At 60.5% G+C, this 27,315-nt stretch overlaps 2 protein-coding genes and 1 long non-coding RNA gene across 6 annotated transcripts in view; 1 reads left to right on the plus strand and 2 right to left on the minus strand.

Annotated features, from left to right (window-relative positions):
* Positions 1-2,567: 2,567 nt before the first annotated feature.
* Positions 2,568-14,053, minus strand: LOC123823214 (intestinal-type alkaline phosphatase-like). The gene is made up of 15 exons (XM_045845696.1): positions 13,734-14,053; positions 11,645-11,698; positions 11,125-11,308; positions 7,007-7,128; positions 6,126-6,272; positions 5,929-6,045; positions 5,709-5,824; positions 5,387-5,561; positions 5,137-5,309; positions 4,758-4,892; positions 4,590-4,662; positions 4,298-4,432; positions 4,010-4,201; positions 3,668-3,784; positions 2,568-3,556 (listed from the first exon to the last, which is right to left on the minus strand). Exons 5-15 carry the CDS (start codon positions 6,190-6,192, stop codon positions 3,267-3,269), a joined length of 1,590 nt encoding a protein of 529 aa, XP_045701652.1. The 5' UTR covers positions 6,193-6,272; positions 7,007-7,128; positions 11,125-11,308; positions 11,645-11,698; positions 13,734-14,053; the 3' UTR covers positions 2,568-3,266.
* Positions 11,841-15,988, plus strand: LOC123823215. Its single transcript, XR_006786495.1, has 3 exons — positions 11,841-11,978; positions 14,799-14,928; positions 15,578-15,988. It is a non-coding gene; the product is annotated as an uncharacterized LOC123823215 (long non-coding RNA).
* A 4,879-nt stretch (positions 15,989-20,867) lies between these two features.
* The window catches only part of DIS3L2 (DIS3 like 3'-5' exoribonuclease 2), a 269,396-nt gene continuing 262,948 nt past the window's right edge, over positions 20,868-27,315 (minus strand). For all 4 annotated transcript variants that reach the window (XM_045845838.1, XM_045845836.1, XM_045845839.1 and 1 more), the window contains 5 exons: positions 25,384-25,531; positions 24,686-24,816; positions 24,415-24,519; positions 22,917-23,018; positions 20,868-22,307 (listed from right to left, as the gene is read on the minus strand). In XM_045845838.1, coding sequence (XP_045701794.1) covers positions 22,155-22,307; positions 22,917-23,018; positions 24,415-24,519; positions 24,686-24,816; positions 25,384-25,531 — 639 coding nt within the window. In that variant the 3' untranslated portion in view covers positions 20,868-22,154. The remainder of the gene's footprint in view (positions 22,308-22,916; positions 23,019-24,414; positions 24,520-24,685; positions 24,817-25,383; positions 25,532-27,315) is intronic.

Below are 27,315 nucleotides of genomic sequence, written 5' to 3' on the forward strand. Positions count from 1 at the left end.
GCCAGGTCGCCTCCTGCACCTTTGTGCATGGACGCGGGGATCTGTGGTTCTGTGAGAAGGCCGCGGGAACCGTGGCTGGCGGCTCCCTTCTGGGATTCTTTTAAACGTGGCCTTTGGGTGGGTTAGATGCTCGCGAGGGCAGCTGACGCGTGCACCGGCCCGCAGTGTCTGTGGCAGCGTTATGGGTGAGACGACATATATTCACACGGACTACCGAGTCTCGTGCAAGGAAAGGGACAGCACGACTTCTCTCTCAGGGGGAGAGCGCCCCAGCCCTTGCCTGGAGAAGTTTTCATTGGATTCAGTTGGCAGAGGAATACAGGGTGTATACATAAAGCTCATTAATCATTACCAGGCAGTGAGGATCAAACAATAGATAACATACAAAGAACTCCGAGGGCCTATTCAGAGTCAGGGTCAGACAGCTAAAGGGCCATAAAACTTTGGGGAACAAACTTACTTCCTGTTCGGACCCTTATCATTTAATTAAGAGCATTCTAAACAAAGCAGGTTTCACAGAATTTTATGAATTCTTTCTTAGGCCTGATTGCCCTAGGGGACCCGCCCTTTCCAGCACAGGGCTGCACCACCCTCTGTCATTGTTTCAGGCTTAGGTCAGGCAGGGGAAGTAAGGCAGCCAAGAGATTAGAAGACTTCTCGCAGGCAGAATGAGGACTCAGGCTGTGTCAAATCCAAGGGGCGAGGGTCCATCATACCCTTTTGCTACAGCCCCCCAAGTCTTTCCCTGAGGAGCCCTTCATGACCATGCCTGTCTTAGGTCGTCCCTCCTTTGAGGGATCTTACCCATCATTGGCTAACCGATCATGCACTGGGGGCCAGGCAGGGTGAAGTACAAGAGGCAGAGGCACCCCACTCCCCACCAGGGAGATAAGCTTTGTCTCCTTAGTGGCTTATAGTCCCAAGGTCGCTCACTCAGCCTTGGCCATGGGGGCGGTTCCAGCTCCTGAAACCAGGCAGGGGGGCTCCCAACAGGCAGCAGCACAGCGCTGCAGACCCTGGCCTCCAGGGCTCGGGGGAGGTCAGAGGTCAGACAGGCTCCACGAGTCTGCACCTGCTCTCCAGGTTCCCGTCCCCTCCCTCCGCCCCGCCCCTCCAGGGAAGTGAGAGAGAACAGAACCGACTCTTCCCCCCACAGTGGCCAGGTGATATTTTTGGAGTCAGGTCCCGTCGTGCCCCAGCTCCAAGCCTCCTGACCACGAGTCACACTCTGGGTGAAGTGCCAGCTGCACCCCGGTCCCTCAGGTTCCCCTCCCTCCATCGGCCCTGACTGCGGCCTCAGGCGGGGCCTCAGCCAGGCTGCATTCGGCCTGCTCGGGCCCTGCCGTCTTCCGTCCTGGCGAACCTGCCCGCCCCTCAGGGTGCCCTCCCTGCTCCCAGGCCTCCCGACCCGACCGGAGTCACCTCTGTCGTCCCCTGACCACACACATACGGGCTCCCACATGCACGTGTGTGCTCCCACACACGGATGACTGTTCTTTCCAGAACATGTCAGCACCAGCATTACACTGTATAACAGTTTAGCTGATTATTCCTTTGTCCCTCCCAGAACAGACGCCCCCGGAGGGCAGGGAAGCTCCTGGTCACCATCTGTGCCTAGAGCCCAGATGAACCCTGGGGCGGGGCCGAGGGCTGCTCCGGGCTTCCCGAAGCTTCCTGGCTCTCCTAGCCTGAACGGACATTGCGAATGATCGCGTCCGTAGCTGAGTGACTTGCGACAGGTCGCTCTTTTCTGTGTCTCCACCTATTCTTCCAAGTAATGGTGCCAACCCCAGGCCCGGTGCTTCTGTCTGTCACGAGCATCTGTTGGTGACAGAGTCTTTCCTCTAAGTCAGCTGGGCAACTGCTCGGCCAAGGAGTAGACAAGAGTCACGCACAGTAACTACGCTGTTCACTGAGCATCTATTGAATGCAGGGTCACTCAGAGTAGATCAGTGCACGTTACTATCCTGCTCACATGCTAACAATCTAAGAGGAATGTAACACACACACACACACACACACGGCAATCAGCAGGGGATAAGGAACCCGAGTCCCAGGGTCTCCATCTGCAGGTCCGGGGGTTGGCACCATGGGCACGGGAGTCGTCAGCGTCCTGCAGGGAAGGACCCCCAGAGCCAGTGGGCAGCAGGGCAGGCAACGTCCTCGGTCCAGCAGGGCAGAGCCTCTGGCGGCCGATGACAAGGGAGACGGGCGTGGCGGGAGCTGCACTCTGGGGTGTGGAGCTCAGCTGTCTCCGCAGCGGTCTGGAGCCTGCCTCAGTGATACCTTGAGAGTGGTGCACTCCGCCCCTCTGGGTCCTTTCGATAAATGTCTTGGCACCCCTGACGGCAAGTGGGGGATGTGCCCAGGAGCCTATGGGTGGTACACGCCTGTTCTGCTCGACGCCCCTGCTGGCCAGTGTGTGATTTCCCCAGGGGCCTAGCTGTGGGTGGTCCCGCTCCGCTGACACAGCCCCTCTGACCACGAGTGCAGATATCGTAGTGTGTCTCCTGCCACACATTTCTTTTTTTTTTTAAAGATTTTATTTATTTATTTTAGAGAGGGAAGGGAGGGAGAGAGAGAGAGAAACATCAATTTGAGGTTGCCTGCAACCCAGGCATGTACCCTGACTGGGAATCGAACCTGCGGCACTTCCTTGCCACAAAGTTATGCTCCGACCACGTGGGCAGACCTGTCTCCTTGCCACAAGCGCTTACTCTGACTTAGGGAATTTTCCTCGGGAACCGAAGTGTCATGGCCGACAGACAGCCGTTTCAGTTAGCATAAGCGACTCCACTTTATTTTGTATGCTTCATGCTGTCTTAACCCGACCAATGCCATTTTACTGGTCTTGCCCTCCACACTGTCAAAGCCCCTCCCCCAACCCACCTCCCAAACAGGTGACCCCAGCAGCCTCCATCACCAACAAGGTGCCCTCACTGGCTGCGGGGTGCCAGGCAGCCACTGTCAGGCCACCTAGCTTGGGGGTGGAGAGCCCCAAAGACCTCGATGGCCCTGGGTGCCACAGGAACATCACTGCCTCAGCCTTCAGGGCGCCCCAAGGTCCGGTGCCGCAGCAGGGTGGGGTGGGGTGGGGTGGGGTCAGCGCCACACCAGCTGAGGCCCGTTTATTGCCAACATGTGAAGGTCAGAACCTAGGGGCCCAAGGTGGGTCCTGGGTCTGGAGGCTTTGGACACGGGTGCAGCAGAACCACGATTGGGGGCACAGGAGGAGTGGGGATCCGGGGGCGGGGTCCGGGGAGCGGTCAGGGCATCGCGGTCCCGGTCCCGAGCAGCAGCAGCAGCAGCAGCGCCCCGGCCAGCAGGACCAGCGAGGGGTTGCCACAGGGCCCGGGGCGCGCCGCACCTCTCAGGCCGCAGGCCGTGTAGGGCTCCAGGCAGGCGGCGAAGGCCATGATGTGCGCCACGAAGTGCTGCTCCTGCACGCCGTGAACCAGGTGCGCCTGCGGACCGCGCGCGAACACCACCACGTCCTCGCCGCCGTGGGTCTCGGACGACAGGCCCACGGCCGCCTGCTGCTTGTACTCCGGGTCCCCTGGACAGACGATGAAGGTTCGGAACCCACCGGCGGGCGGGCGGGCAGCCCCCCACCCCCCCGGGAGTTCCCCGCCGTGGTCGCCTCGCCCGCCCCACATGGTGCACTCACCGCTCACGCTGTCGTTGACATCGGGCCGGGAGCCCCCGCTGATGGCGTAGCCGGGGCCATTGCCATAAAGGATGGAGGTGTAGCTCTTGTTGTCTGAGGCCAAGGAAGGGGCCAGACCTGCGGGGAGGAGGGGACTGGAGTGGCGCCGCCACAGCCCTGCAGCGCCCCCTGTCGGCTAAGCCCGGCACCGCGTGCCTCTTCAGTGGCTGCATCTGCCCAAGAACCCTGCGAGGTCATTGCTATCCTGACCCCCTTTGACAAAAGAGCCAGCTGAGGCCCAGCGCATCTGCTGCCACGAAATCCGGGAGACAGCACCTGCCACCCCCCCCACCCCCGGCCTACCGAAAATGGAGCTGCCACGCAGAGTGTAGCCACCAAAAGTGAAGACGTGCGAGTGGTCGGCGGTGATGAGGGTCAGTGTGTCCTTCTCGCTTGTGAGCTGGCTGGCCTTGCTAATGGCGTCATCAAAACTGACAGCCTCATTGAGTGCCAGATAAGCTTTGCCTGCGTGATGACCTTGGTCAATGCGACCCCCTGCAGAGAGACCACGGGGGAGGGAGGTGGGTGATGGGCGGCCTGCCCTGGGTCCCCTCCCCGCCCTGCTCAGCCAGGGCGCTGCCACCCACTCACCCTCCACAAAGAGGTAGAAGCCTCGGGGGTTCCTGCTCAGCACGCGCAAGGCCGCCTCCGTCATCTCCGTCAGGCTCGGGTCCCGCACGGGGTCTCGGTACACCTCGTACTTCATGTCCTCGGGCTCAAAGAGGCCTGTGGGCACAGGGGGTGACCGGCCGCTGTGGGGTGGGGGCCCCCCCCACACACACACCCGAGCACAGGAGCACCCCCAGCTGAGGCCCCGGCGGGCGGGGCAGGGAGCTGGGGACCGGGTGGGGGCGGGGCAGGGAGCTGGGGGCGGGGCTATTACCCAGGAGGTGGGTCACAGAGGCGTCCTGGGAGGCCTGGATGAGCGCCGTTCGGTTCCACACATACCGGCCAGCCTGGGAGGGACAGGCCCAGGCTTCAGAGCACAGCCCCAGGATCAGCGGCCCTGCCTTCTCCCTGCTCCACCCCCTGCACCCACGAGCCCCCTCACCGGGTGCTTGGTCTGCCACTCCTGAACCAGGTCCCGCTTGTCCAGCCTGACCCCGCTCTGCGTGGCTTCACCGGGGTACTCGGGGTCAGTGGTCCCGTTGGGAAACATGTACTTGCGGCCGCCACCCAGGATCACCTGGAGCCCGAGGATCAGGGCAGGTGAGCTTGGGGCTGGCCGGCCCTTTGCCCCTGACCCGACAAGCCCTGGGTCCCCTGCCTGGTCTGTGGCGGTGACCCAGCTGGGCTGCACCTCTACACCATCCCACGGGTCCTGAGGCCAGGCCAGGCCCCAAGACTCAGGCTGGGGTTGCCTGGGACTGTGGCCTGTGTGGTGGGTCCCTCGTCCCCTGCCCAGGCCCCCACCGCCCTCCGTGACTCACGTCAATGTCCACATTGGAGATGAGCTGCGTGGCGATGTCCTTGCACCCCTCCTTCAGCGCCTCTGGGGGCATGTCCGCATCTGAGTACCACTCGCGGTTCACCACGTGTGCGTAGGTGCCGGCTGGAGAGGCGTGCTGGACCCTGGTTGTGGTCACCACGCCCACTGACTTCCCTGGGGGTGGCAGGGGGCAGGGTGAGCCACGAGGTCTCTGAGCCCGACCCCTGCCCCCTCGGCAGCCCCCAGCGCACCTGCATTCTTGGCCCGTTGCATCACGGAGGTGACCTCGTTGTCCCATGTGGTGTTGCACTGGTTATATCGGGCTGCCGCGCTCACACCGATGGTCTGGTAGTTGGCCTTGACTCCACACAGGTAGGCTGTGGCCGTGCCCGCGCTGTCTGGCACTTGTCTGTCCACATTGTATGTCTGGGGACAGAGACACCTGGTCCCAGATCGTGACCAGGCCCCGAGCCCCTACCTCCGGCCTCCTCCCACCCTGGGCCTTCCCTCCTGCCAGACCCTAGGGCCACCGCACCCTGTGGTGTGGGGCAGCCTGAGGCCCCCAGCCCTTACCTTGGCCAGAGCCGTGTATGGGAACTGGTCCATGGCCAGGGGCGTCTCGGGTCCCAGACTGCCATTCTTCTGTCCCTTTAGGATTCGAGCTGCTGTCACCGTGGTCACCCCCATCCCTGAAGGGACAGACCCTGTCAGGCCCGAGTCCCCAGGGATGGCTGTGTGCAGAGGTGGGCTTGGGGGCCTGGCTTTGGGGGGCTGGGCGGCCATGCACACTCACCGTCCCCCAAGAAGAGGATGAGGTTCTTGGCGGCCGTCTGGATGGGCTGTAGCTTCTTGACGGCGTCCAGGGTCTGGGCTGCTTGGTGGTTCCAGAAGGCTGGGTCCTCCTCCTCAGCTGGCCAAGGGGACAGGGAGGTCAGGTCAGCCTTGGGGGAGTGCCTAGCATGTGGGTACCGGCGGGGAGCTCCCTGTTACCTGGGATGACGCCGAGGGAGAACTGGAGCCTCAGGCCCAGGAGCAGCAGCACCCAGGCGCCCTGCATGGCTGTGGGGTGGCAGCAAGGTGGGGGCGCTGGGACTCCAGAGGGGCCGGGACCCTGGTGAGGCTGGGACTTGGGTGAGGCTGAGACACCAGGGGACCAGCTGGGGTGAGAGCTGTTGAGGCTTAGACCAGGGAGAACTTTATCCCCGGCCGTAAAAGGCTGCATGTCCCTCCCAGTGCCCAGGTCCACTCCAACCCCGCCCCTGTCCCGCTGGCAGGTGGGAGGTGGCAGGGTGTGACTAAGTCTCTAGGTACATTTCCTGAGCAGGCCGGGCCATCCTGAAGCCACAGGCCACAGGTGTCTCCCAGAGTACAGTGGGGACAGGGGCAGGAGCCCTCTGGGGGAGAAGCGTGTGCTGAGGCCCGATGGGGCCACCCCTGCCCCTGCTCCCACAGTCTGGGGCCCTGCCCTTCCTCCAACCACCTCATCTTGTTCTGTGTTCTCTTCGAGCCCGTGGGCCAGGCTTTGTTCTGGGTGCAGCGTGGGGGTTGGGGGGAGGGTGTGTGGGCCAGTCAGGGGATAGTGACCTCGCAGGCCATCTTGTCATAAACCCACGACCTGGCAGTCCCTGGCGAGCACTCACTTCCTTAGCAAAAGGTGTATCTTTGCCTCGAGCAAGTCCTGCCCGTTGTCTCTGGGCGCCTGAGTTAACTCACCTCCGAAATGTGTCTTTTCAGACCCCTCAGAAGCAAAACCGCCGTCCAGAGAGCACGGGGCCTTGTCAGCCCTCTGGTAACTGGTCCCCTGCAGTACCCCCCCCCCCCCCCCCACTTTCTCCCACCTCCCTGTCATCTTCCTGGAGTTTCCTCCTTACTTCCCAACGCATAGAGTGCACTGCCGCTCTACGAAGCATTCTTGTTTTCAGCCCGTTGAGACCTTGCCTCCAGATGTCCCCTTGTGCAGCTCAGGTTCTTTTTACGGAAGCTCTCTACAGGCCTGGGCAGAGCTACGTGGGCACTGCGCTGGCGCGGCTCCCGGGGTTCCGAGCCAGCCCGCCCAGGACCGCCGGGCAGACACAGGCTGGTGGTCGGTGGCAGCCGCTGGCCTGCCAGAGTCCTGAAGGGCTGGCTGGAATTAAGCCCATTGTACGAGATTACTTTAAAAGGGGTTTGTAATCCCATGCAGGAGCCCCTATAATTCTCCCATCTTTCCAGTAAAGAAACCTAATGGAGCCCTGGCTGGTGTGGCTCCGTGGATTGAGGCCAGCCTGCGAGCCGAAAGATCTCTGGTTCGATTCCCAGTCAGGGCACATGCCTGGGTTGCGGGCCAGGTCCCCAGTTAGGGACGTGTGAGAGGCAACCAATCGATGTTTCTTTCACACATGGATGTTTCTCTCCCTCCCTCCTCTCTTTCTAAAAATAAATACATAAAATCATTAAAAATAAATAAATAAGCCCTGGCTGGCGTAGCTCATTGGATTGAGCACGAGCTGTGAAGCAAAGCATCGCAGGTTCGATTCCCAGTCAGGGCACATGCCTGGGTTGCAGGCCACGGCCCCGAGCAACCGCACATTGATGTCTCTCTCTCTCTCTCTCTCTCTCTCCCTCCCTTCCCTCTCTAAAAATAAAATAAATAGAATCTAAAAATAAATAAATAAATAAATAAATGACTAAATAAAAGACACCTAACGGAAAAGGATGGAGCTCTGTACAGAATCTCAGAGCTATAAGCAGAAGTTACGACAGACATCCCGTGTCTCCAACCCACGTTCCCTGCCATCAGCCATTGCTTGGACTACCAGTGTCTCTCATGCGGTTTACGTAGAGCCTCTTGCAGCGTTTCTGTAGAAGGAGACAGTCGACATTTCTGTGCCATCGCCGGGAAAATCTCGAGTTTCCTTGGACTGTAATGCCCAGAGATACGTGGAGAGTCCCACCCGTTTCCCTTGATCCTAAAGGCTGATTTAAATGCTGCTGGTTTTTCCCAGAGATTTCGCTCTAATCCAGCATGTGGATGATTCCACACGACACGACGAGACTCCCCCGAAAGGACACAGCTGACCTATTACAGCAGCGAAGGGTATACGGACTTGAAAGACGAGCTTGCATCCTGTTTGCCGCAGGTGAAGTACCTCGGCCAGCTCGCACCTAAAGACGGGGGGCTGATGGACCCTGGGAGGCTCAGAGGGACCCTCTCCTTTTCCCTTCCAAGACCTGAGGCACAGCTTAGGGCCTTCGTGGGGCTGTCCGGGCACCGTCACAAGCTTTCCCACTAGTGGCTCCACCTCTACGCGCCTCATCACAGTCACATCGACTGGGTCCCTTCCAGCGGAACCCCGAAGGGAAGCACGGTGTGGGAGCTCGCAGGGGGGGTGTCCGAGCTGCGGCCCACGGGACACCTGTGGCCGAGGATGGCTGTGAACGGGGCCCGACACAAAATCATGCACTTACTTCAAACCTGAGTTGTTGTTTTTTTTTTGTGATTACGTGTTGAAATGTATTTAATGTGTGGCCCAACACAATCCTTCTTCTTCCAGTGTGGCCAGGAGACGGCAAAAGGTTGGACACCCCCGCTAGAAGAAGGACGAGTGGAAGCACCCACGCGGGGACCCCTAACTACAAGTGTCCTTTCTTCCCTCTTCTACAGGAAGAGGCAGGGCGCGCCGCAGGAGCCCTGACTCGGGCACCTGGGGGCCGCCCCGCTGCCAGAGGGCGTCAGAGCCCAGCAGCCGGAAGGGCTCCCTCCTGCACGGGGGCCACCCCTGTTCCCGAGCCACAGTATATGAACAGACATTTACTCACTCATGTTCCTTGTTCCGTCCAATCTTGGCTCAACTCTCACCACACTCAGCATTACTCGACTGGCTTGTTATGAAGTACTCCTGTTTCCTGCATCTAATGCTAGGTTTTTAAAATTTATTTATTTATTTATTTTCAGAAAGGAGGAGATGAAATATCAATGTGTGGTTGCCTCTCTCGTGCCCCCTACTGGGCACCTGGCCTGCAACCCAGGCATGTGCCCTGACTGGGAATCGAACCTGAATCACTGTGGCTTGTAGCCCTTGCTCAATCTACTGAGCTACGCCAGCCACGGCACCCAATGCTACTTTTGCTCAGTGTAAGTCTTAACCCAGCAACTTTACTACCTTCTTTACAGGATGAATGAAAACACCCATGATTGCATTTTACTTGCCGACCACCTTCTTTTATTTTTAAATATATTTTATTGATTATGCTACTACAGTTGTCCCAATTTTTTCCTCCATTGCCTCCTTCCAGCAATCGCTCCTCCCCTTAGTTCATGTCCATGGGTCATACAGATAAGCTCTTCGGCTTCTACATTTCCTATATCACTCTTAACCTCCCTGTATTTTGTACCTGCCAACTATGCTTCTTAATCCCTGCACCTTTTCCCCCATCCTCCTCCTTTCCCCCTCCCAGCTGATAACCCTCCAAATGATCTCCATATCTATGATTCTGTTCCTGTTCTGGTTGTTTGCTTAGTTTTTTTTATTTTTATTCTTTTTATTTAGTTTCTGATAGTTGTGAATTTGTTGCCATTTTAACGTTCATAGTTTTGATCTTCTTTTTCTTAGATAAGTTCCTTTAATATTGCACATAATAAGGGCTTGGTGATGATGAACTTTAACTTGACCTCATCTTGAAAGCCCTTCATCTGCCCTTCCATTCTAAATGATAACTTCGCTGGAGAGAGTAATGTAGGTTGTAGGTCTTTGCCTTTCATCACTTCGAATACTTCTTGCCAGCCCCTTCTTGCCCGTAAGGTTTCTTTTGATAACTCAGCTGACAGTTTTATGGGAACTCCTTTGTAGGTAACTCTTTGCTTTCCTTTTGCTGCTTTTAAGATTCTCTTTTTATCTTTAACCTTTGGTATTTTGATTATGATGTGTCTTGGTGTGGTCCTCTTTGGGTCCAACTTGTTTGGGACTCTGTGCTTTCTGGACTTGTATGTCTATTTTTTTCACCAAATTAGGGAAGTTTTCTTTCATTATTTTTTCAAATAAGTTTTTAATTTTCTGCTCCTCTTCTTCTTCTGGCACCCCTATGATTCAGATGTTGGAACGTTTAAAGTTGTCCCAGAGGTTCCTCAGCCTATCCTTTTTTTTTTTAATTATTTTTTATTCCTGCTGTTCTGATTGAATGCTTTTTCCTTCTTTGCATTCCAAATTATTGATTTGATCCTTGGTCTCATCCTCTGCACTGTTGGTTCCCTGTAGATTTTCATTTCGCTTAGTGTGGCCTTCATTTCTTCCCTTATATTGTTGCCATACTCAGTGAGTTCCTGGAGCATCCTGATCACCAGTGTTTTGAGCTCTGCATGTGATAGGTTGGCTATCTCCATTTAGTTTAGTTCTTTCTCTGGGGTTTTGTTCTGTTCTTTCCTTTGGGCCATAGTTCTCTGTCTCCTCAATTCAGCAGCCTCCCTGTGTTTGTGTCTATGTATCAGGTAGAGCTGCTTTGACTCCCTGTCTTAGAAAAGGCACCTGTGAATTGTGTGGGGTGGAGCCTTAGGTGATCACCAGGTGGGGCAACCTGCTTCACTGCTTTGTGGCTCTGTGTGGGGGGAGGGCTCAGAGAGGGGACAATGCCGCTACCTGGCTTCTGGAGGTTTCCCTGGCACTCGCCCCATTTCCAGTTACTTCACCCACTCCCTGTATGCCACTGGTACCTTTCCAGCTGTTGCCCTGGCGCTGATTCCCAGCGTGGGTGGGTTTGCCCATGTTCTAAGTCTGTGTGTGCCCCTTAAATGCACTCTCCTGAAGATACGGCAGTCTCTTCTGCCGCCCCAACCCCCACTGGTTTTTACAGCCAGAAGCTATGGGGGTGTATCTTCCCGGGGCTGGAACCCTGGGCTGTGCGGTCTGGCCCGGGGCTGGGATCCACCTCCCAAGGCGTCCCTCCCGATTTTTATCCACCTCACGTGAGTGTGGGACCGTACGTTCCACCACGTCTGCGCCTCCGCCCCTCCTACCTGTCTGGGTGAACATGGCTCCTTTAAAGCCCTGGTTGTCATACTGCCACACGGCTTGGTTTTCTGACAGTTCTGGGTGTTACTGGTTTTGACGTTTAGTTGTACTTCTCTCTGTGGTTGCTCGAGGGGGTGAAGTGTGTCTACCTACACCTCCGTCTTGACTGGAAGTCTGACCACCTTGCCCCTGGGAATGATTCACAGGAAATGCCCATTGAATTAAGAACAATCTGACAGCAACAGAGGGGAGGTGGCAGGGGATAATGGGGGGCAAAGGGGGAAGGGTTTTCAGGAACAACTATAAAGGACACATGGACAAAACCGGGGGAGGGGGTGTGGAAGCCGGGGTGGGGGGAGGTGGGGAAGGCTGGGGTGGGGGGCGAGTAATGGGGGTCAATGCAAAGAACTGTACTTGAACAACAATAAAATAATTTTAAAAAAGAAAAAGAAAACGCCCATTGATAATGCTGACTTATTTCTGGTTTGCAGATGGATCTTATCTCAAAGACAAACAGGGACTCACTCAGCTGGTTATGCAGTAACTTCCTGGTGGATGCACTTAGAAGTTCTTGTTTACCTGCAATGAGATCAATAAGCCAAATTAATTGCTTTGACTCCTGCCTGTCAATCGGCCAAAGATCAAATGGCCAACCTTGGCTCTGAGGCCAGCCGCAGTGCCCTCAGGGGCCAGCTGGGGCTCCGGCCCGTCTCCCGGCAGGCTGTAAACCACGGAGAGCAGGGTGCAGAGCTGTTCGGTGACACGCAGCTACCAAGACAATACTCCAGGGCATTCCGAAGCTACCCCCTTGGAAGGAAAAAGAAATCACTTAGCTGATGCTGCAACTTATTAGGCAGAGGTAAGCAATCCAGTGATCTGGACCCAGGAATGTTCTTTGCTCCCTGCTAAATCAATAAAAGATTCTGTGGAAAGAAATTGATAAATTAGCATATGATTCATTTCATACCGCGCTCCCAGGAGACAAAGGCTTGAGCGACCGCGGCGTGCTGTTGGCAGACACACCGGGGGAAGGCTCTCCCCGGCCTCCCCGGGCGGGCCGCAGCAGGCGCCAGTCACCAGCTGCTCCCCGAGCAACTGAGCTCTTGTCTGTTTGCTCGTTTGTTATGTGCAACTACAGTTAAGGGGGTTAGCTCACGGGTTCACGCTCCTCATCTAAAAAATGTACCCAATCAAGTGGGCATCTGCCTGTCTCTGACACTCGCCTGCACCTACAAGGGGCGTCAGAGACTCCTCCAGCACGAGGGGCTGCTGGCGTCAGAGGGGAACAGCCGTCCCGAGACTCGGACAAGGCCTGTGCACCTGCGGGTGGATGGCGAACTCAGAAACCGTTTTGTTCGATTGTCTTTACCCGTCTGCCACTGATATCAGCCATAGTACTAGTTACCCTTGTTCTCTGGGTTTCTCTATACAGTCCAGCTGTTGATGACTGCTGACCATGTATAAGATAACTGTTCATACCCTTTATGGCGTATGTAGCTGCCACTCTAGATGGAAATAGGGAAAACGAGACAGACGGCAGAGCGAGGACCATGGGAGGCCCGAGGGCGGACACGATGCAGGTGGTTTTCACAGCGCAGGCCGTCCGACCTGACTGCCTTCTGTGTACCTGCCCTGCCCTTTTCGGGGAAACTCGGCCTGGACGGACACCTCCTGGTGACGGGACTGCCCCGTCCCCACCGGCCAGCAGGAGGGTGTCAGTACCGAGACGTCCTGGGAACGAGACATCCCAGTGCTGAGACCTCACCGCCCGCCCCAAAGGCTGGTCCATGATGCACCCCTTGGACTGATTTATGGCCACAAGGGGCAACTGCCGGCTCACGTGAGGGGTCCCAGGATCCTTCCACTGAGCAGCTTCGGTGGTGGGGGGGGGATGAAGGGGAGCAGGGCCCAGCTGGTGAGGGTCCTACTCACAGTGACGAGGTTGTCTGTGACCCCGGAGACTTTCCAGATGACCAACGACCAGGGCTTGGAGTCAGGAGTTCTGTCAGGAGTTCTCCTCGCTCCTCCCAACTCCCCGCTTCTCAAGACCAACGCGCTGACGTGTCCCGGGGTGACAAGAGCTGCCGGTCAGCCTCACGCGCCCGATAAAAAACTTCCCACTCTCCTGGTGGGCCTGCCCCTTCCAGGTAAAGACGACCAGACCGGTATCAGGAATGTTTCCACGGACACACGACTTTGTGATCAACAATGTGTCTGACAAAAACCCCGTCAAACCTACACATTTAAAAAAACTTTGGAAGCAGTAAACTGGATTACGGAATCGAGATAAACTGACTGGGTTGCTCAGTTGGTTACAGCGTCACCCCAATGGGCCAAGGTTGTGGGCTCGATCTCTGGTCAGGGCGCATACAACCACCAATGAACGCATCAACAAGTGAAAATAAACCGATGTTTCTCTTTCCTCTAAAAAAATCAATAAAAATAAATAAATAACATTTAGTACAATGTACACACTATAAAATTTACCTTTTAAACTGTTCAATGTTTTAAGCAGTTCAATGTTTTTTAGAATGTTTGAAGTTGTGTGGGCATCACCACTAACTCTAGAATAATCTGTGTCTAAAACCTGCGGAGCTTTAAAATGTAGGGTTACCGTTGGTTTCGGGTCCACCTGTGGACCAGACAGACACGTGGTGGCGCCTCCCGCCGGTCGGTAAGGCCAGCGGACTGGCCCCGGGAGGACAGAAATAACAGCTGCGTTCCCACATGAGCCGTCGCGGTCGGTGCCCGGAGTTCCCGGGGTGGCGACTCAGCCAGCCCGGCTCACGACGCCCTCCTCCCACCGCGCGCCCACACTCCCGTGACAGCCCCTGAGACCCAGGGCTGGAGTCCACTGCCCCGAGGGCCGGGCCTTCCAGGGGACGTTGGCCTTTGGTCAAGACGCCAGTCCAAGAGGAGGCAGGCTCAGTCCCGTTAGCCTGTCCCCTGAGAGCCAGGTCGCCTCCTGCACCTTTGTGCATGGACACGGGGATCTGTGGGTCTGTGAGAAGGCCGCGGGAACTGTGGCTGGCGGCCCCCTTCTGGGATTCTTTTAAACGTGGCCTTCGGGTGGGCAGCCGCACAGGAGCGGGCGCTGCGGGATGCTGGCCTCCAGGGCTCGCGGGAGGTCGGAGGTCAGACAGGCTCCTGGAGTCTGCACCTGCCCTCCAGGTTCCCGTCCCCTCCCTCCGCCCCGCCCCCTCCGCCCCGCCCCTCCCTCCGCCCCGCCCCTCCAGGGAAGTGAGACGGAACAGAACCGACTCTTGCCCCCACAGCGGCCAGGTGATATTTTCGGAGTCAGGTCCCGTCGTGCCCGAGCTCCAAGCCTCCTGAGCACGAGTCACACTCCAGTTGAAGTGCCAGCTGCTCCCCCATCCCTCCTGATCCCTCCCCCGCAACCCCAGCAACCCCCAACTTTGAGGTCTTGGCCTCAGAAACCACTGGCTGCCTCAGGGCCTTAGCCAGAGCTGCTCAAGCCTCTTCCCTTCTTTCCTGACACATCTGTCTGCTCCTCCAGGAGCCCCTCCGTGACCCCGGGTCTGAGTCCCCTTCCCCGCCCCCCACCCCCCCCACACACACTCGGTGCCCGCATATGCTAATGTTTTCTCTTTCTAAAACATGCCAGCACCAAGGCTACATTGTGCAACAGTTTATTTGATTATTCCTTTATCCCTCCCAGGACAGAGGCCCCGGACGGACAGGGAATTTCCTGTTCTCTGACCCGCACGGCGCCCAGATGCTCTCCGGGTGGGGCCTCCCACCTGGGACAAGCCCCTCTCCGTCCACGCCCCCACCTGCTCTGTGTAAAGGTACCGCCGGGCCCCCGGAGGGGCAGACCCGGGCTTTATGTCAATGTCTCAGAGGTAGCAGCTGCAGCAGCTTCCTGGGCCAGGGGGCACACACAGGACCCGCTGCAGAGGGACAGAGAGAGCCCCACCCCACGCACATGCCAGAGGCCTCAGGACCCAAGGTGCTATCAGGCTCTCCTGGGCAGCCAAGGCTGGGGCCTGGGGGTCCGGAGCAGCCCAGGAGAGCCTCGGGTGCTCCAGGCAGCCACCTCGGCCTCCAGGGCGCCCCACATCCGCCCCCCCCAGGTGGTAATGGGAGGGGGCAGGGCAGAGGCTCACTTATTGCCAGCAGGTGAAGGTCAGGGCACTCAGGTCTGGGGCTGGAGGCCTGGGGTGGGTGTAGGGGGGACCCAGTACTAGTGGGAAGTGACCCAGGACTGGGGTAGGGCACCTGGGAGGGGTGTCCGGGGCCCCTGGTGGAGGCCAGCAGCTGTCAGGGCAGCGCAGTCCCCAGCAGCAGCATTAGCAGCAGCAACGCCCCGGGGTGTCGGTCCACAGCACACGCAGGGGTGCTGGGCATGGTCATTCCCGTGCGCCTCGTTTTCCCATCGCAGCACCGATCACACTGATTCCCCCGTGCACACGCGTTAAACTGGTTTTTCTCTTCCAGCACTTACAAGAACTTGATCACAACTTGTGTCCGAGCATTTGGATGTTTGCAGCTTGGACTCTGAGGCTGCTTACAGGCCGGACTCAGAGGCCTTGGAATCGGCCTGCGCTTTCGTTCCACGAGCCGATCCGGAACCAGGACCTGGACCAGCGCCGAGCGTGCCACCCGGGGCTCTGCCGCAGGGCAGCCCCACCTGCCAGAGAACCCACGGCGTACACGGGCGGTCGTCTTCCCCCGTGTCACTCATCTCCGTGATCGGCAGCTCCTGTACTTCTGCCTTTAGGAAACTTCCTCTATCCCACCCCGGACTTTGAGGATTTTATTTTTAGAGAGAGGGGGCCCTGGCTGGTGTGGCTCAGTGGACTGAGCTCTGGCCTGCGAGCCCAAGGGTCACCGGTTCGATTCTGGGTCCCCGGTGGGGGGTGTGCAGGAGGCAACCACACACTGATGTTCCTCCCCTTTCTCCTTCCCTTCCCCTCCATCTAAATAAATAAATATCTTCAAAAAAAGAGAGGGAGGAGAGAGAAACATTGATGTGAGAGAGAAGCATCGACTGTTGCCCTTTGCAGGTGCCCCAGACAGGGACCAAACCCACAACCCAGGCATGTGCCCTGACCTGGAATCAAATCGGTCGCTTTTCGAGACGCGGCTCAACCACTGAGCCACACCAGTCAGGGCTGAGTCCCCTCCACTGTGGACTCCCTGGTGTGCATATCCTTCCTGCATTCGTTCTGGAATGTTTGTCAACACCCCGTGAACCTAGTCTCGTGTCAGTTTTTATTACTTTATTGCTAGTCCAGGATTCAGAACTGCAGGATAGAGGGGGGTCTCCACTCGGCGACAGGTGTGAGCAACCCAGGTGTCTGTCAACAGATGGATAAATGCAACGTGAGTGGCAAGAGGGTTTTGTGGAGAGCAACCTGCCAGGGCCACCTGACTGGGAATTCCTGGGGGCAGGTCATGGTGGCTGGTCATGCCCCAGGCCTCTAACTCTTTGGTGGGAGGATTTAAGCTGCACCTCTGAAATACCAGAGGTGATACCTCTCCAAGAGGGTATTAACCTTCAAGAGGGCACATAATCTTGTTAGCTATTGAACTCTACACACTTAAAAATGGTTAAGATGGTAAATTTTATGTTGCACTTTTTACGGTATTTTTTTTTAAAAAAGACCCTTCTTCCTAGCTCCTCCCCCGCCACAGACCACAGTAGCCCCCTTTTCCACTGCGTCTCTCACTCACTTGAGGGCGGACTTGGCCCCCAAATCCCAGGGTGCCTGCTCTCCCCACCCAGCACCCCCTGCCACACTCCCCGCCTGCGGAGCCCTCCCGGGTCCTCCTCACTCTGCTGAGGAACTCTCACGGTCAGGCCTCTCCCCCACACCGGCCCCTGCCTCCGGTGGCCCCCTCTGCTCCCTGCCTTGTCCCCCTGTGGAAGGGGGCAGCGTTTGCCAGCCTGGACTGCGCCTCTTTGGGGGTATTGATCCCTTTGGGCTGGGTCATTCTAAGCAAGAGCAGCCGTGGAAGGAGCCCTGGGAACCAAGTGGGAGTTACTCCTGGGAAAAGGACGAGCAGGTCAGCGAGGGAAACCTCCGTCTGCAAGGGCAGTTTCCTCGCTGTCCCGGGAGGACCAGCCTCTTTACGTTCCTAGAGACTCCCCACGGAGGAGGCAGGCGCTCCCTTCTGCCTGCACAGCCCTGCATAGCCCTGGCTATGCGGGGCCGCACCTCCTGTGACGGCCTCCCTGCCGCCAGCCGCTGCTGTCCTCGTGCGCCGACGCTGGCATTGCAGGGCCCGGCTTCCACCGAGTCGGAGGGTCGCCCGGTTGCCCCTGGGTTTCTCCCATGTGTAAAGGAGGGGTACATGTTCTTAAACTTGTTCTCTGCTGCTCACCTGTCTCGTGTCAACTTGCTTATTAGACCAGCCAGAGCCTAGAAGGTGTTACAGGGAAAAATCGCAGCCCCCAAAAGGCATCATGTGCGGTGCTAAAGCGGCCGGGTGGGGCTCCAGACCAGGCACATCCAGGCGTGCTTCTGTGGACCCTGCGGTGCTTTGTGCTGAAAGCAGTTTCAGCTTCAGGCACAAGAGAAACCCCTGCCACTCCCCTTCCCTAGCAGAAACGGAATTTAGGGGTCTGGTTCCTAAATGAGAGGATCAGCTATAGCCTCCTGCTGACCCGCCCGTGCGGCGGGGCAGATTTCTGTTTACTAACCATCTGCTCTTCTTTTCCTCCTGCAAGGACCCAGGGAGGCCCCCAGGGCACCTTCCTGCCCCTAGGTCGGAAGGTCACGTCCCTTTCTGTCTCCGAACCCCTGGCAAAGGCAGGGTCTGGGGCCGGCGTGTCTGTGGGGCGCACACCTACGGAGGCATCACACTTGGTGTCTTCCCCGGCTGATCTGTCCCCTGTCTGACCACTGGGCCAGCCGGGGGAACCTTGAGGGTGAAGTTTCTTCCTCCCCACACTGTCCATACGTGAAAACAGACGTGCAACACTCCCGCAAAAGCCAAAGACAGACAGACGGATTTGGGAGAGGTCACATTACAGGAAGGTCTTCAGTTACAGCCTCACTCGGTCCTGTGTGCGCATTCAGGCCCCTCATCCCGGGTGAAGAACGCACCCTCCCCCACACCCGAACCCTCGTCTGGGGGTGTGAGAGGCACCGACGGCTCTCCTCTTCCTCCCGGCCTGCCTTTCACCAAGGCTCCCATCTTCCATCTGCTCAACACCCCTCCCGACTCCAATTACCCCGGAAACCGGGGTTTGACCCTGGAAGGTGGCCTCTGGGGCCCCGCCTCTGCAGAGCTGCCCCCACGGGCCGGCGGCCTGGTCTGCGGTCCTGCGCTCCCCGGCCACCACGCTGTGGCCCCATGACTGCCGGCTGCGGAGGTCCGCCCCTCACCCTGCACTCCCTGGTCTGGGCCCAGGCGCAATGAGCGCGGTCCCTAGGGGCTGCGCAGAGGCAACCGGGGCTTGTCAAGGCCAAGACCACTGCCCTGCTACCCGAGTCCTCCAGCCGAAAGCCTTAGGCAGCATTTTAACCGAGTGGAATATCAGGTCGCCTGTCAGCAGAAATTTTATTTACTGGAATAATGGAGTTTGATGCACCCGTTGCTGACTGTTCAAGAAGCCTTTCAAACTCGATGTAGATCCATTCTTGCTAATGAAAAAAAACCCTTTTTTTTTTAGTTTTAATGTTTATCTAAGTCATACATGAATGTAGAGTGTCGAAGAGACCGTTTGTTCCAGCAGAGCAACCAGCAGGCCCCTCCCCCGTTTCCCGATCGCAGGAGCAATCACCTTCCCTCTCTCGGCCTTCTGTTTCGGTGTTAACCGGTTCCCGAATCACACCCTTGTTCCTTTTTGAGCTGCAGGCCCCGGGTGGGGACCTGCCGCTGGGCAGGGAACCGCCCTGGCCGCCTTCGGCAGCAGCGACCCGGACGGCCGGGGCCACACGCCCGCTGGAAGGGGGCCGCTGCGTCTGCTCTCTGGGGCGCACACCCCCCGGGGGGCTGTCACACGGGTCCCTCTCCCTGTGGGAGTCTCCGCGGGCTGCTCTGGCCCCCTCACAACACGGGGCGGCTGGCTTCCGGAGACAGGAAGGAGCGGCCGGTGTCCTAAGTCCTGGGCCCGGAGAGCCGCCCGCGTCACTCTGCACGCGTCTGCCGATGGGCGGCCACACGGCCTGTCCAGGTTCAAGGGAGGGGATGCAGGTTTTCTATTTAATTAATTGATTTAGGAATGTTACATATTTAAGATGTACACGCAACGATTTTCAAAAGATTTTATTTTAGAGGGAGGGGAAGGGAGAAAGGGAGGGAAACACGGACGTTTCGGTCTGGGTACACACCATGAAAGGACCACCGTACTCAAGCTCGTTACCACACCCGCCACCCGCCCCGTGGTTGCCACGCCGTTTTGTGGTAAGGACGCTTAAGGCCTGCCCTCCTGCCCTGGGCGGGTTGCTCGGCGGGTTGGAGCATCACCCCCGTCCACCAAGGCTGTGGGCTCAGTCCCCGGGCAGCGCACACGCAGGAACCAACCACTGCGTGCACAGATCAGTGGGCCAACAAATCAATGCGCGTCTCCCTCAAAACCAGTTTAAGAAAATCCACCCCTCAGCGAATTTCAAGCACAAAACAGAACTGTTGACTGTGCCTCCACGCCGTACCTTCCACCCCAGAACCACTGGCTTTCTGACCGAAACCTGGGGCCCTGACCCACGTCTCCGGGCTCCGCTGCCCTGCCCGGCCCCGGGGACCGCCGTCCTGCGGCCTTCACTCCAGGCCCGACGCCCCGCGTGAGGACACACGGCCTGTGTCCTCCTGTGCCCGGCCTGCGACACTTCGCAGTGTCCTCTGGCCGGCCCGTGGTGTCCCAAGTGGCAGGATGTCCTTTTCAGGGGTTTTTAAGAACTGATTTGAGAGGGTGTGTGTGTGTGTGGGGGGGGCGAAGAGACGGCGATGGGAACACAGAGCCGCGCTGCCCCCAGGAGTCCGGCCCCTGCCCCTCATCGTCCCCGACCCCTCCCCAGGGCTCCCCGCCCTGCCCGCTGCTGGGAGCCGCCCTGGTCGGTGACGTCGGTGCCCCCGTGTCAGCGGTCTGGACACACCCTGGCCGGCAGCGCCTTGCTGCATGGCCCTGTGGTCTGAGCAGCCGCACGGGGCCTCTGCAAGGTCTTCCCGGAGGCCTCCTGTCTCTGGGACCCGCCCCCCCGCCCCCCCACCCCCCCCCCCAGCTGCGCAGGGCCAGGTGCTGCCACTCCACGCCGGCCGTCTCTGCGCCGGGCCTCTCCGCATTGGAACGGGAGGGGGTCAGTTTTTTTCCCAGGGGGGCAGGTTGCAAGATATAAAAGCCTGGAAACCTCCTCATCCAAATACCAGATGACCAGACACTCATAACTCCTCTCCCAGGTGCTTGGTTCTGGAAGGCTCTGGGCACAGGAGAAGCAAGGGGACGGACGCCTTGGGAACAGCAGGATGGCCGGCCTGAAAGCTGACCGAGGTGTCGGAGGAACAGGAGGCAGGTGCAGTCACATGTCCTTTGTCCCCTGTGGCACCAGCCTGGTGCGGAGTGGACAGTGGACCACAGCCTGCTGGTGACAGATACAGGCAGCCATGACCAATCTGGGTCATGGTCATGACCCAGTGTGCTGTATTTTTCTTTGAAGAAAGTACACTACAGCCCTGGCTGGTGTGGCTCAGTGGACTGAGTGCCGGCCTGCAAACCAAAGGGTCGCCAGTTCGATTCCCCGTCAGGGCACGTGCCTGGGTTGCAGGCCAGGTCCCTAGTGGAGGGGCACGTGAGAGGCAACCACACAGTGATGTTTATCTCCCTTTCTCCTTCCCTTCCTTTCTCTCTAAAAATAAAATCTTTAAAAAAAAAAAAGAAAAGAAAAGAAAGTGCACCGTAACTAGACCAGATGGACTTGTATCTGGTAACATCAAGCCCCTGGAAACGGCGAGGTGAGCCCCAGGCCCTTGGTTACCCCGGTTCTCACGCTCATTTCTGGCAGCTCCTGGGGACGCCAACCTGTAACCTGCGGCCCCCCAGGTTGTTGGGGACGGAGTACAGGCTGAGATCAGGCCTGCGGGGAGGGGGTGCTGTCCAGGGACCCACCGCGCCTGTCCCTGCGTCCCTGAGGTAGTGGGACAGGGATGTCAGGATGCCAGAGCCGTGACTGGGCCAGGCTGGGCCGCCGGGGGCCCGCGCTCTCCCTGCAACCCCCGGCTGTGAAGGCGGGTTTAAGGGCCCCCTCACACCCGGCAGGCCCCGGGCCCCCTAGCTGTCCCTGCTCCTGGGTGTGGCCGGGGTGCGGGATCAGGACTGAAGGCTCTGAGGTTCCTGCCGGACAAGGGGTGGGGCCGGGGCCAGGGCCCTGGCCTCGGAGGAGGGGGAGGGGTCTCACAGGACCCCGGCCCGATCCTGCGGCCCAGCGCCGGGCAGGCAGAGAGGAAACGGTGTGGCAGGGAGGGACACAGCCGCTGCAGCAGCACGGGGGTGCGAGCTGGCCGCCTTGCATACTGATTACTCTTCTCATCAGCTGGAACGAGGTGCCGGCATCAGTCGGCCGTGTGGCCAGCCCTGTGCATCGCCCTGGAACTGACAGGAGGTCTCCCGAGGGCGGCGACCCCAGCTCGGCTGTGGGGGCGGAGCCTGAGCCGCGTCCCTGGCCCCCGGCCCAGGGGCACGCCGCCGCCTGGTCTCCCGGCAGCGGTGCCTCGCACACCAGACCGCCCTTCACATCTGATTTTATTCCATGACACTGATTCGCTGCGGAGCCCGTTCCCGGGGCGGGGGAGGCCGGGGGGCCGGCAGAGCGGGGCTGGCCTCCCGGGGGGACCGGCAGGCACCACTCCGCCGCTGCGAGCGCTGGCCAGGCCTCAGTCCTCCGGCCAGCACCCCCGTCCTCTCCAGTTCATTTAAAAACTGAGCTGCAAAAATAAAATAGAATGAAAAAAAATAAAAATAAAACCCTGAGTTATTAAAAACCAAATTAAAAATCCCCTTTGGTGCCAAAAGGTCCTCTTCCGGAAGCCAGCGGGCGGGGCTCGAGGTAAGCGGGGTGCTGGGACGCTGCCTTCAGTCCTCCCGCTCAAGGTCACGGTGGCTGTCCTCCTCGTCCTGCAGGTCCGAGTGGTCCCCGGCACCCGGCCGCTTGAGGAGGGCGCTGTACTTGAGGGCGGCGGCCTCCGCCTGCAGCACCACCTCCACCAGGCTGAAGATGGTGACCACCTGCGGCAAGCAGGGCCGAGCGGTAACGCGGGTGCGTCTGGGGGGGGGGCGCCCACGGGACAGCGGGGCCGGGGCCTGCGGGCGCTCTCTGTCCAGCTGGGCCCCGGGACCACCCCCTCTGCCCCTTTAGGCCTCTCTCTGGCGATGGTCCGAGAGCCGAGTCCACTCAGGTCCCGAGGCCACGGGGTCTTGGTGCCCAGCGCACAGTGGACCCTCGGCGTCGGGGATGGAAGTGGGGCCTGGGCTGGCCTTGGAGCACATCGTGGGCAAGAACTGTTTTATGCGATGCCGTGGGCAGGGGGGCCGTGGGCAGGGGGGCCGTGGCCTTCGTCAGGTTCTCAAAAGGGCCCCCCAAAGTTAAGGGCCCTGCTTGAGAGACAGAGGCAGAGCCTCCCCACGGCCTGCCCCTCCTCACGGCAGGCACCCCGGGGAGGGAGGGCGGAGCCAGTAAGGGGGTGGGGGGGGTGGCTGTGGGTGAGCTGGAGCCCGAGTGCCTGGGAGGCCGGGGCAGTGTGTGCCCCAGGGGCAGGAGGAGGGCGGGCGCCCCAGGGCCGGGGGTGGGCAGGGTGCAGCGGTGCTCGGGGAAAGCTGCCCGGCCCCGGGTCTCACCTGCTGCACCGGCTCCTGCTCCATGTCCACAGGTTCCCAGGTCAGTGTGAGCTCCGGCTTCTTGCCCACTCTCCGGAAGTGGTGGGACCGGAGGGGCAGGGCCTAGGGGGGCGCACACCTGGGTGTCAGGCCCTGGACTCTGGCTGCCACCTCCTAGCCTTTGACCCTGCCAAGTCCCGACACTGGGAAGCAGCCTCCTGCCTTGGCCCACTGCTTACTGGCCTCCAGGGAGCTCCCCGCCCCGACGCCCAGCCCGGCAGCTGGCTGCTCGACTGTCCAGGGGAGACCACCACCCCGCCCTCACCGCCTCTGGCCAGCTCCCCGGAGGCTCCGCTGGGCCCTCTGTGGCTGAGGCGGCACGGTGCCAGGGGCTGGGCCCCTGGCTGTGTTGGTCCTTCGGGGGAAGCGGCGGGTCTGTCCGGCTCAGCAGGACGTGGGCCGAGGGGGAGCAGGCACCTGGGCCTGGGGGGCTGCCGCCCCCTGCTGGCGCTGGATCTGTTAGCACCCACTGAGGGCTGGGCTGTCTGGGAGGTGACCTAGACCTGAACTTCTGTCCTGCTCAAGGAACCTCAGGACCTCAGGACGAGGACCCTGACTGGTTCCAGCTGGGCCCTATTCTGTCTCTTCTAGAAGTTTTTACTCCATTTTGTCGGTATCATATTTATTCCATACTACGTGCTTTGGATGTTGAGAGATTCAAAGCCAGGGCTGGGAGCCAGGTGGTGACCTGCTAACCAGGTGGGGCCGAGGTCGGCTGAAACAGCTCCGCCAGGGGCCGTAGGTACCAAGAACCTGGAATGACAGCCACCCCGGCCAGAGGCTGGCCTTTTCCTTTTGTTTAGGGGACATGGCTTCCACAGTGGCCGTGGACCGTTCTTTCTGCTTTTTCCTTCCTCCTTGTTCCTATAAAAAGCTCTCGCAAAGCCTGCATGCCCCGCCGCCCTGCGTTGGTTATGGAGGGACCTGTCTTCTAGCCGCCTGGGTCCTTGGAGAAGAGGCCCAAGCCTGACCCCTGGCCTGGATCCTCCATCCCAGCAGGTGCGGCTGGGTGTCTTGGCAGGGCCCACGGGTGGGCTTGGTGCTGGGTGAGGGTGGGGGACAAGGTCAAGGTGTCTCTATTCTCTGCCACCTTGTGCCAACACGGCCCACACCTAGGCAAGGGTACGGCTTGGATCCCCCAGAGTGGACAGGGACAGCAGGGTCCTCGGCCTGTGCCACTGTCCTCATGCTTGTGCGTCCACGGAGGGCCAGCCCTGGGCCAGGACCCCACCAGATGCCGGGGACTGTGGTGGAGACCCCAGCAGAGGGAGCTGGCACAGGCAGAGGACACAGAGTGTGTACAAGGATGCAGCTCGGAGCCTGTGAGCAGGATCCTGAGGCACAGGATCCGTGTGGCCCTGGCACCCATTTCCTAGTCGGCGCAATTCTGTACCCCACCGCTGGCCTTCGCCTGCCCAGAGGGCCCTAACTCCGGCCTGGGTGCCCCCCGCATACTCACGTTGCAGTAGATGCGTTTCTGCACCCCGTAGCGCAGCACCAGCACGTCGAAGGCTTGGTTCAGGACGCCCAGCACCATGGCCTCCGACTCCAGGGGGCCACTCTCCTGCAGGGCAGGGCAGGGCTCCTTCCAAGGCTCGGCCACGGGACATGGCCTCCCCCCAGGGTCCCCCAGTCCCCCTCCAGGCCCCCCCAGGCCCCGTGTGAGCAGCTGCCCGGGAGGGGAGAGAGGGCGAGGGGAAGGGGACGGGGAGCCAGGGCGGCGGCCTCACCCGGACCAGGACGGCAAAGAAGAGGCTAGTGCTGAGCTCCTGCACGCGCTTGGACGCCATGCGGCGGTCATTGCAGTGGTCGGCCTGTTTCTGCACTTCGCCGGGCTCCAGGTCCGGCGGCGCGCTGTGCCCTGGAGAGAGGGTGCTCTGTGGGCGCCGGCCGCAGCTGGGTGGCGGGCAGCGTGGCGCCCCCGACCGGGCAAGGTGGGGCCTGGGAGGCCCACACAGCACGAAGGTGCTGCCCAGCTCCCAAGGCCGAGAACAGTGGGGCTGCTTTGGTCAGGGCCTCGGACTCTGGCCATTCTTTATTTTTTTATAGATTTTATTTATTTATTTTTAGAGAGGAGAAGGTGGGCAGAAAGAGAGGGAGAGAAACATCGATGTGCGGACATCGATCGGTTGCCTCTTGCATGTCCCCAGCAGGGGACCGGGAATGCAAGTGCCCCGACTGGGATTCGAACCAGAGACCTTTCGGTTTGCGGGAGGACGCCCAGCCCACTGAGCCGCGCTGGTCAGGTCTGGGTTTTGATGAGCCCCAATGCGGCTCCCCTACAGGGGCTCCCAGAGGGTGAGGTTCAGGCCCAGGCTCCCTGCTGCCTCGGCGCTTCCGCAGCCCCAGCGGCGAGGCCCTCCTGGTCACCTGCTGGGGGCAGGCGTCCCAGAGCCGTGCCCCCCCCCCGAGCCCCGCGCCCCCTTACCCAGCGAGGCGGCCAGGAGCCGGTGCACGGTGACGTCGGCGAAGCGGCGGATGGGCGAGGTGAAGTGCGTGTAGAGCGGCACGTTGAGGGCGTAGTGCCGGAACTGCGCCTCGTCCCGCAGCGCCCCCGAGCAGAAGTACAGGGCCATCTGGGGGGGCGGGGGGGGTCTCAGCGCCCAGCTGGCGCGCGGGGGCTCACCACCCTGCCCACCTCCGCCCCGCTTGCCCCCGATAACCCGGCCCGAGGCCCAGACCCGGGTCTGGGTTCATAAGACCCTCCCGCAGGGCAGGGGTTACAACTGGGGCGCAGGCAGGGACACGGAGTTGCTCCAGGGCCTGGCGAAGAGCCCCCGGCCGGCCCCAGAGCCGCACGCTGGGGGTCCCAGCCCCAGGCCCCGGAGCTGCCTGCCCTGCGTCTCCCGCTCCCAGGCTGGGCACCGAGGACGCCCGGCTGCCTGCAGGCCGATGAACAGGTTGGTGTCCAGAGCCAGGGTCACGCCCCTCGGTGCGCTCGCTCAGCCCAGCGGACGGCCGGCTCCAGTTACTCTGCTCTGGGCCGGGCCTGGGGCTGGTGGTGACCGCCCGGCTCCCCGGCCCGGCTTCTCTTCCAGCTCCCGCGGGGCCCCAGGTTATGTCCGGGGCAAGGCACCAGGGGAGGTGGCAGCTGCCTCCGCCCTGAGCCCCGTCTGGGCTTTGCTCTCAGAGGAGGCGCGGCTCCCCACGTGAGCCGGGGTGAGGAGGGCCGAGGACCCCGGCCCCCTTCCTGGCCGGCGAAGGCGTCTCTGGGCTGGGTGGGGCGGGTGGGGCCCGGGGCTCTCCCACAGAGACCGGCCCTCCCGGGACCGCCCTGGTGTCCTGTTCCGGCAGTTCACTCGGGACTTCGCTGCGCACCGCTGCCACCCTGCCCGGTCTCTGTCCTGCCATCGGATCCCCAGGCAAAGGCAGGCCTCCGAGGTCGCCGGCAGGAAAGGCCAGGAGAAGCTGTCTTTTCCAGGCCCTGGGTGACTCTGGGAAAGGCTCCTTTCCATGGAGCTCCAGGGCTGGTGTGACCTTGGGGACGGCTTCCAGGGGCAGGGGATGGGGAACCCATGGGCCCCGCGTGGCCCAGCCAGGGAGCATTTCTTGGGACCTAGGGGCAGTTGGGGGCAGGGCAGTGCCGGGCCGGGTGGCCACAGGCACGCCCCGCTTCCCGGTGTGGGGTTTAAGGCACAGTAACGACCGGGCCGGGTTAGGGCCGCCAGTCCAAACGGGCCCCGAAGGCCCCGGCCCCGGCAGAGCGGCGAGATGCCAGGAGAGAGCCAGCTGTGGCCAACGGGGCAATCTGGCTCCCGCAAAGAGGGCGGACCCTGCTGAGCGGAGACCCTGGGGAGGGTCTGTCAGCGCCCCAGCCAGGCTGCAGCCCACAGCTGGCCGCGTCCGCACCCACACCCGCAGCTCCTGCCGGCCTGACCTGCCTGACCGGCCTGACCGGCCGCCGGGCTGGCTCCTGCCCAGGGTGCTCGGGCGGCGGGGGCTGAGGCTCGGCCTCGGGGGCTGAGAGGCTGCCGGGAGCCAGCCATCCCCTAGCCCCAGGCTGCCCGCCCATCATCCGGCTGCAGACGCGGGCCCACGGCCTGTTGCCTCTTCCCAGCCGGCGAGACGGAGAGCTCTCTGCCTCGGGCCCACGGGCCACAGTGGGGGCTACAGGGAGCATTCTTCCCCCTCCAGGATCTCCGTCTGGCCCTGAGTTGCTGACCCCCACCCCGTCCCCCCCCAACCTGGCCTGGCCTACGGGGACTGGGCGCTGAGGGCTCTGTGCGCGCCCGGCGGCAGCCCCCTGCCTTCTGCCGGGAAATAGAGCTGGAGCCCGTGCGGAGGGCAGCCAGGCCCAAAGGGAGCCGCTCACCCGCCCAGACATGTGGTCCTGGAGCAGGTGAGGCAGGTACGGCTGAGT

Source organism: Phyllostomus hastatus, unplaced genomic scaffold (assembly GCF_019186645.2).
Source record: "Phyllostomus hastatus isolate PE091 unplaced genomic scaffold, TTU_PhHast_1.1 phas_contig_477, whole genome shotgun sequence".
Classification (NCBI taxonomy): Eukaryota; Metazoa; Chordata; class Mammalia; order Chiroptera; family Phyllostomidae; genus Phyllostomus; species Phyllostomus hastatus.

What these genes read in the sequence shown, in the direction of transcription:
- LOC123823214 (XM_045845696.1), bottom strand. Translation starts at nt 6,192, where the DNA reads ATGCAGGGCGCCTGGGTGCTGCTGCTCCTGGGCCTGAGGCTCCAGTTC. An exon ending in CTCCCTCGGCGTCATCCCAG is followed by an intron (nt 6,046 to 6,125) that starts GTAACAGGGAGC and finishes CCCCTTGGCCAG; the next exon opens with CTGAGGAGGAGGACCCAGCC. An exon ending in TCTCCAATGTGGACATTGAC is followed by an intron (nt 4,893 to 5,136) that starts GTGAGTCACGGA and finishes CTCGGGCTCCAG; the next exon opens with GTGATCCTGGGTGGCGGCCG.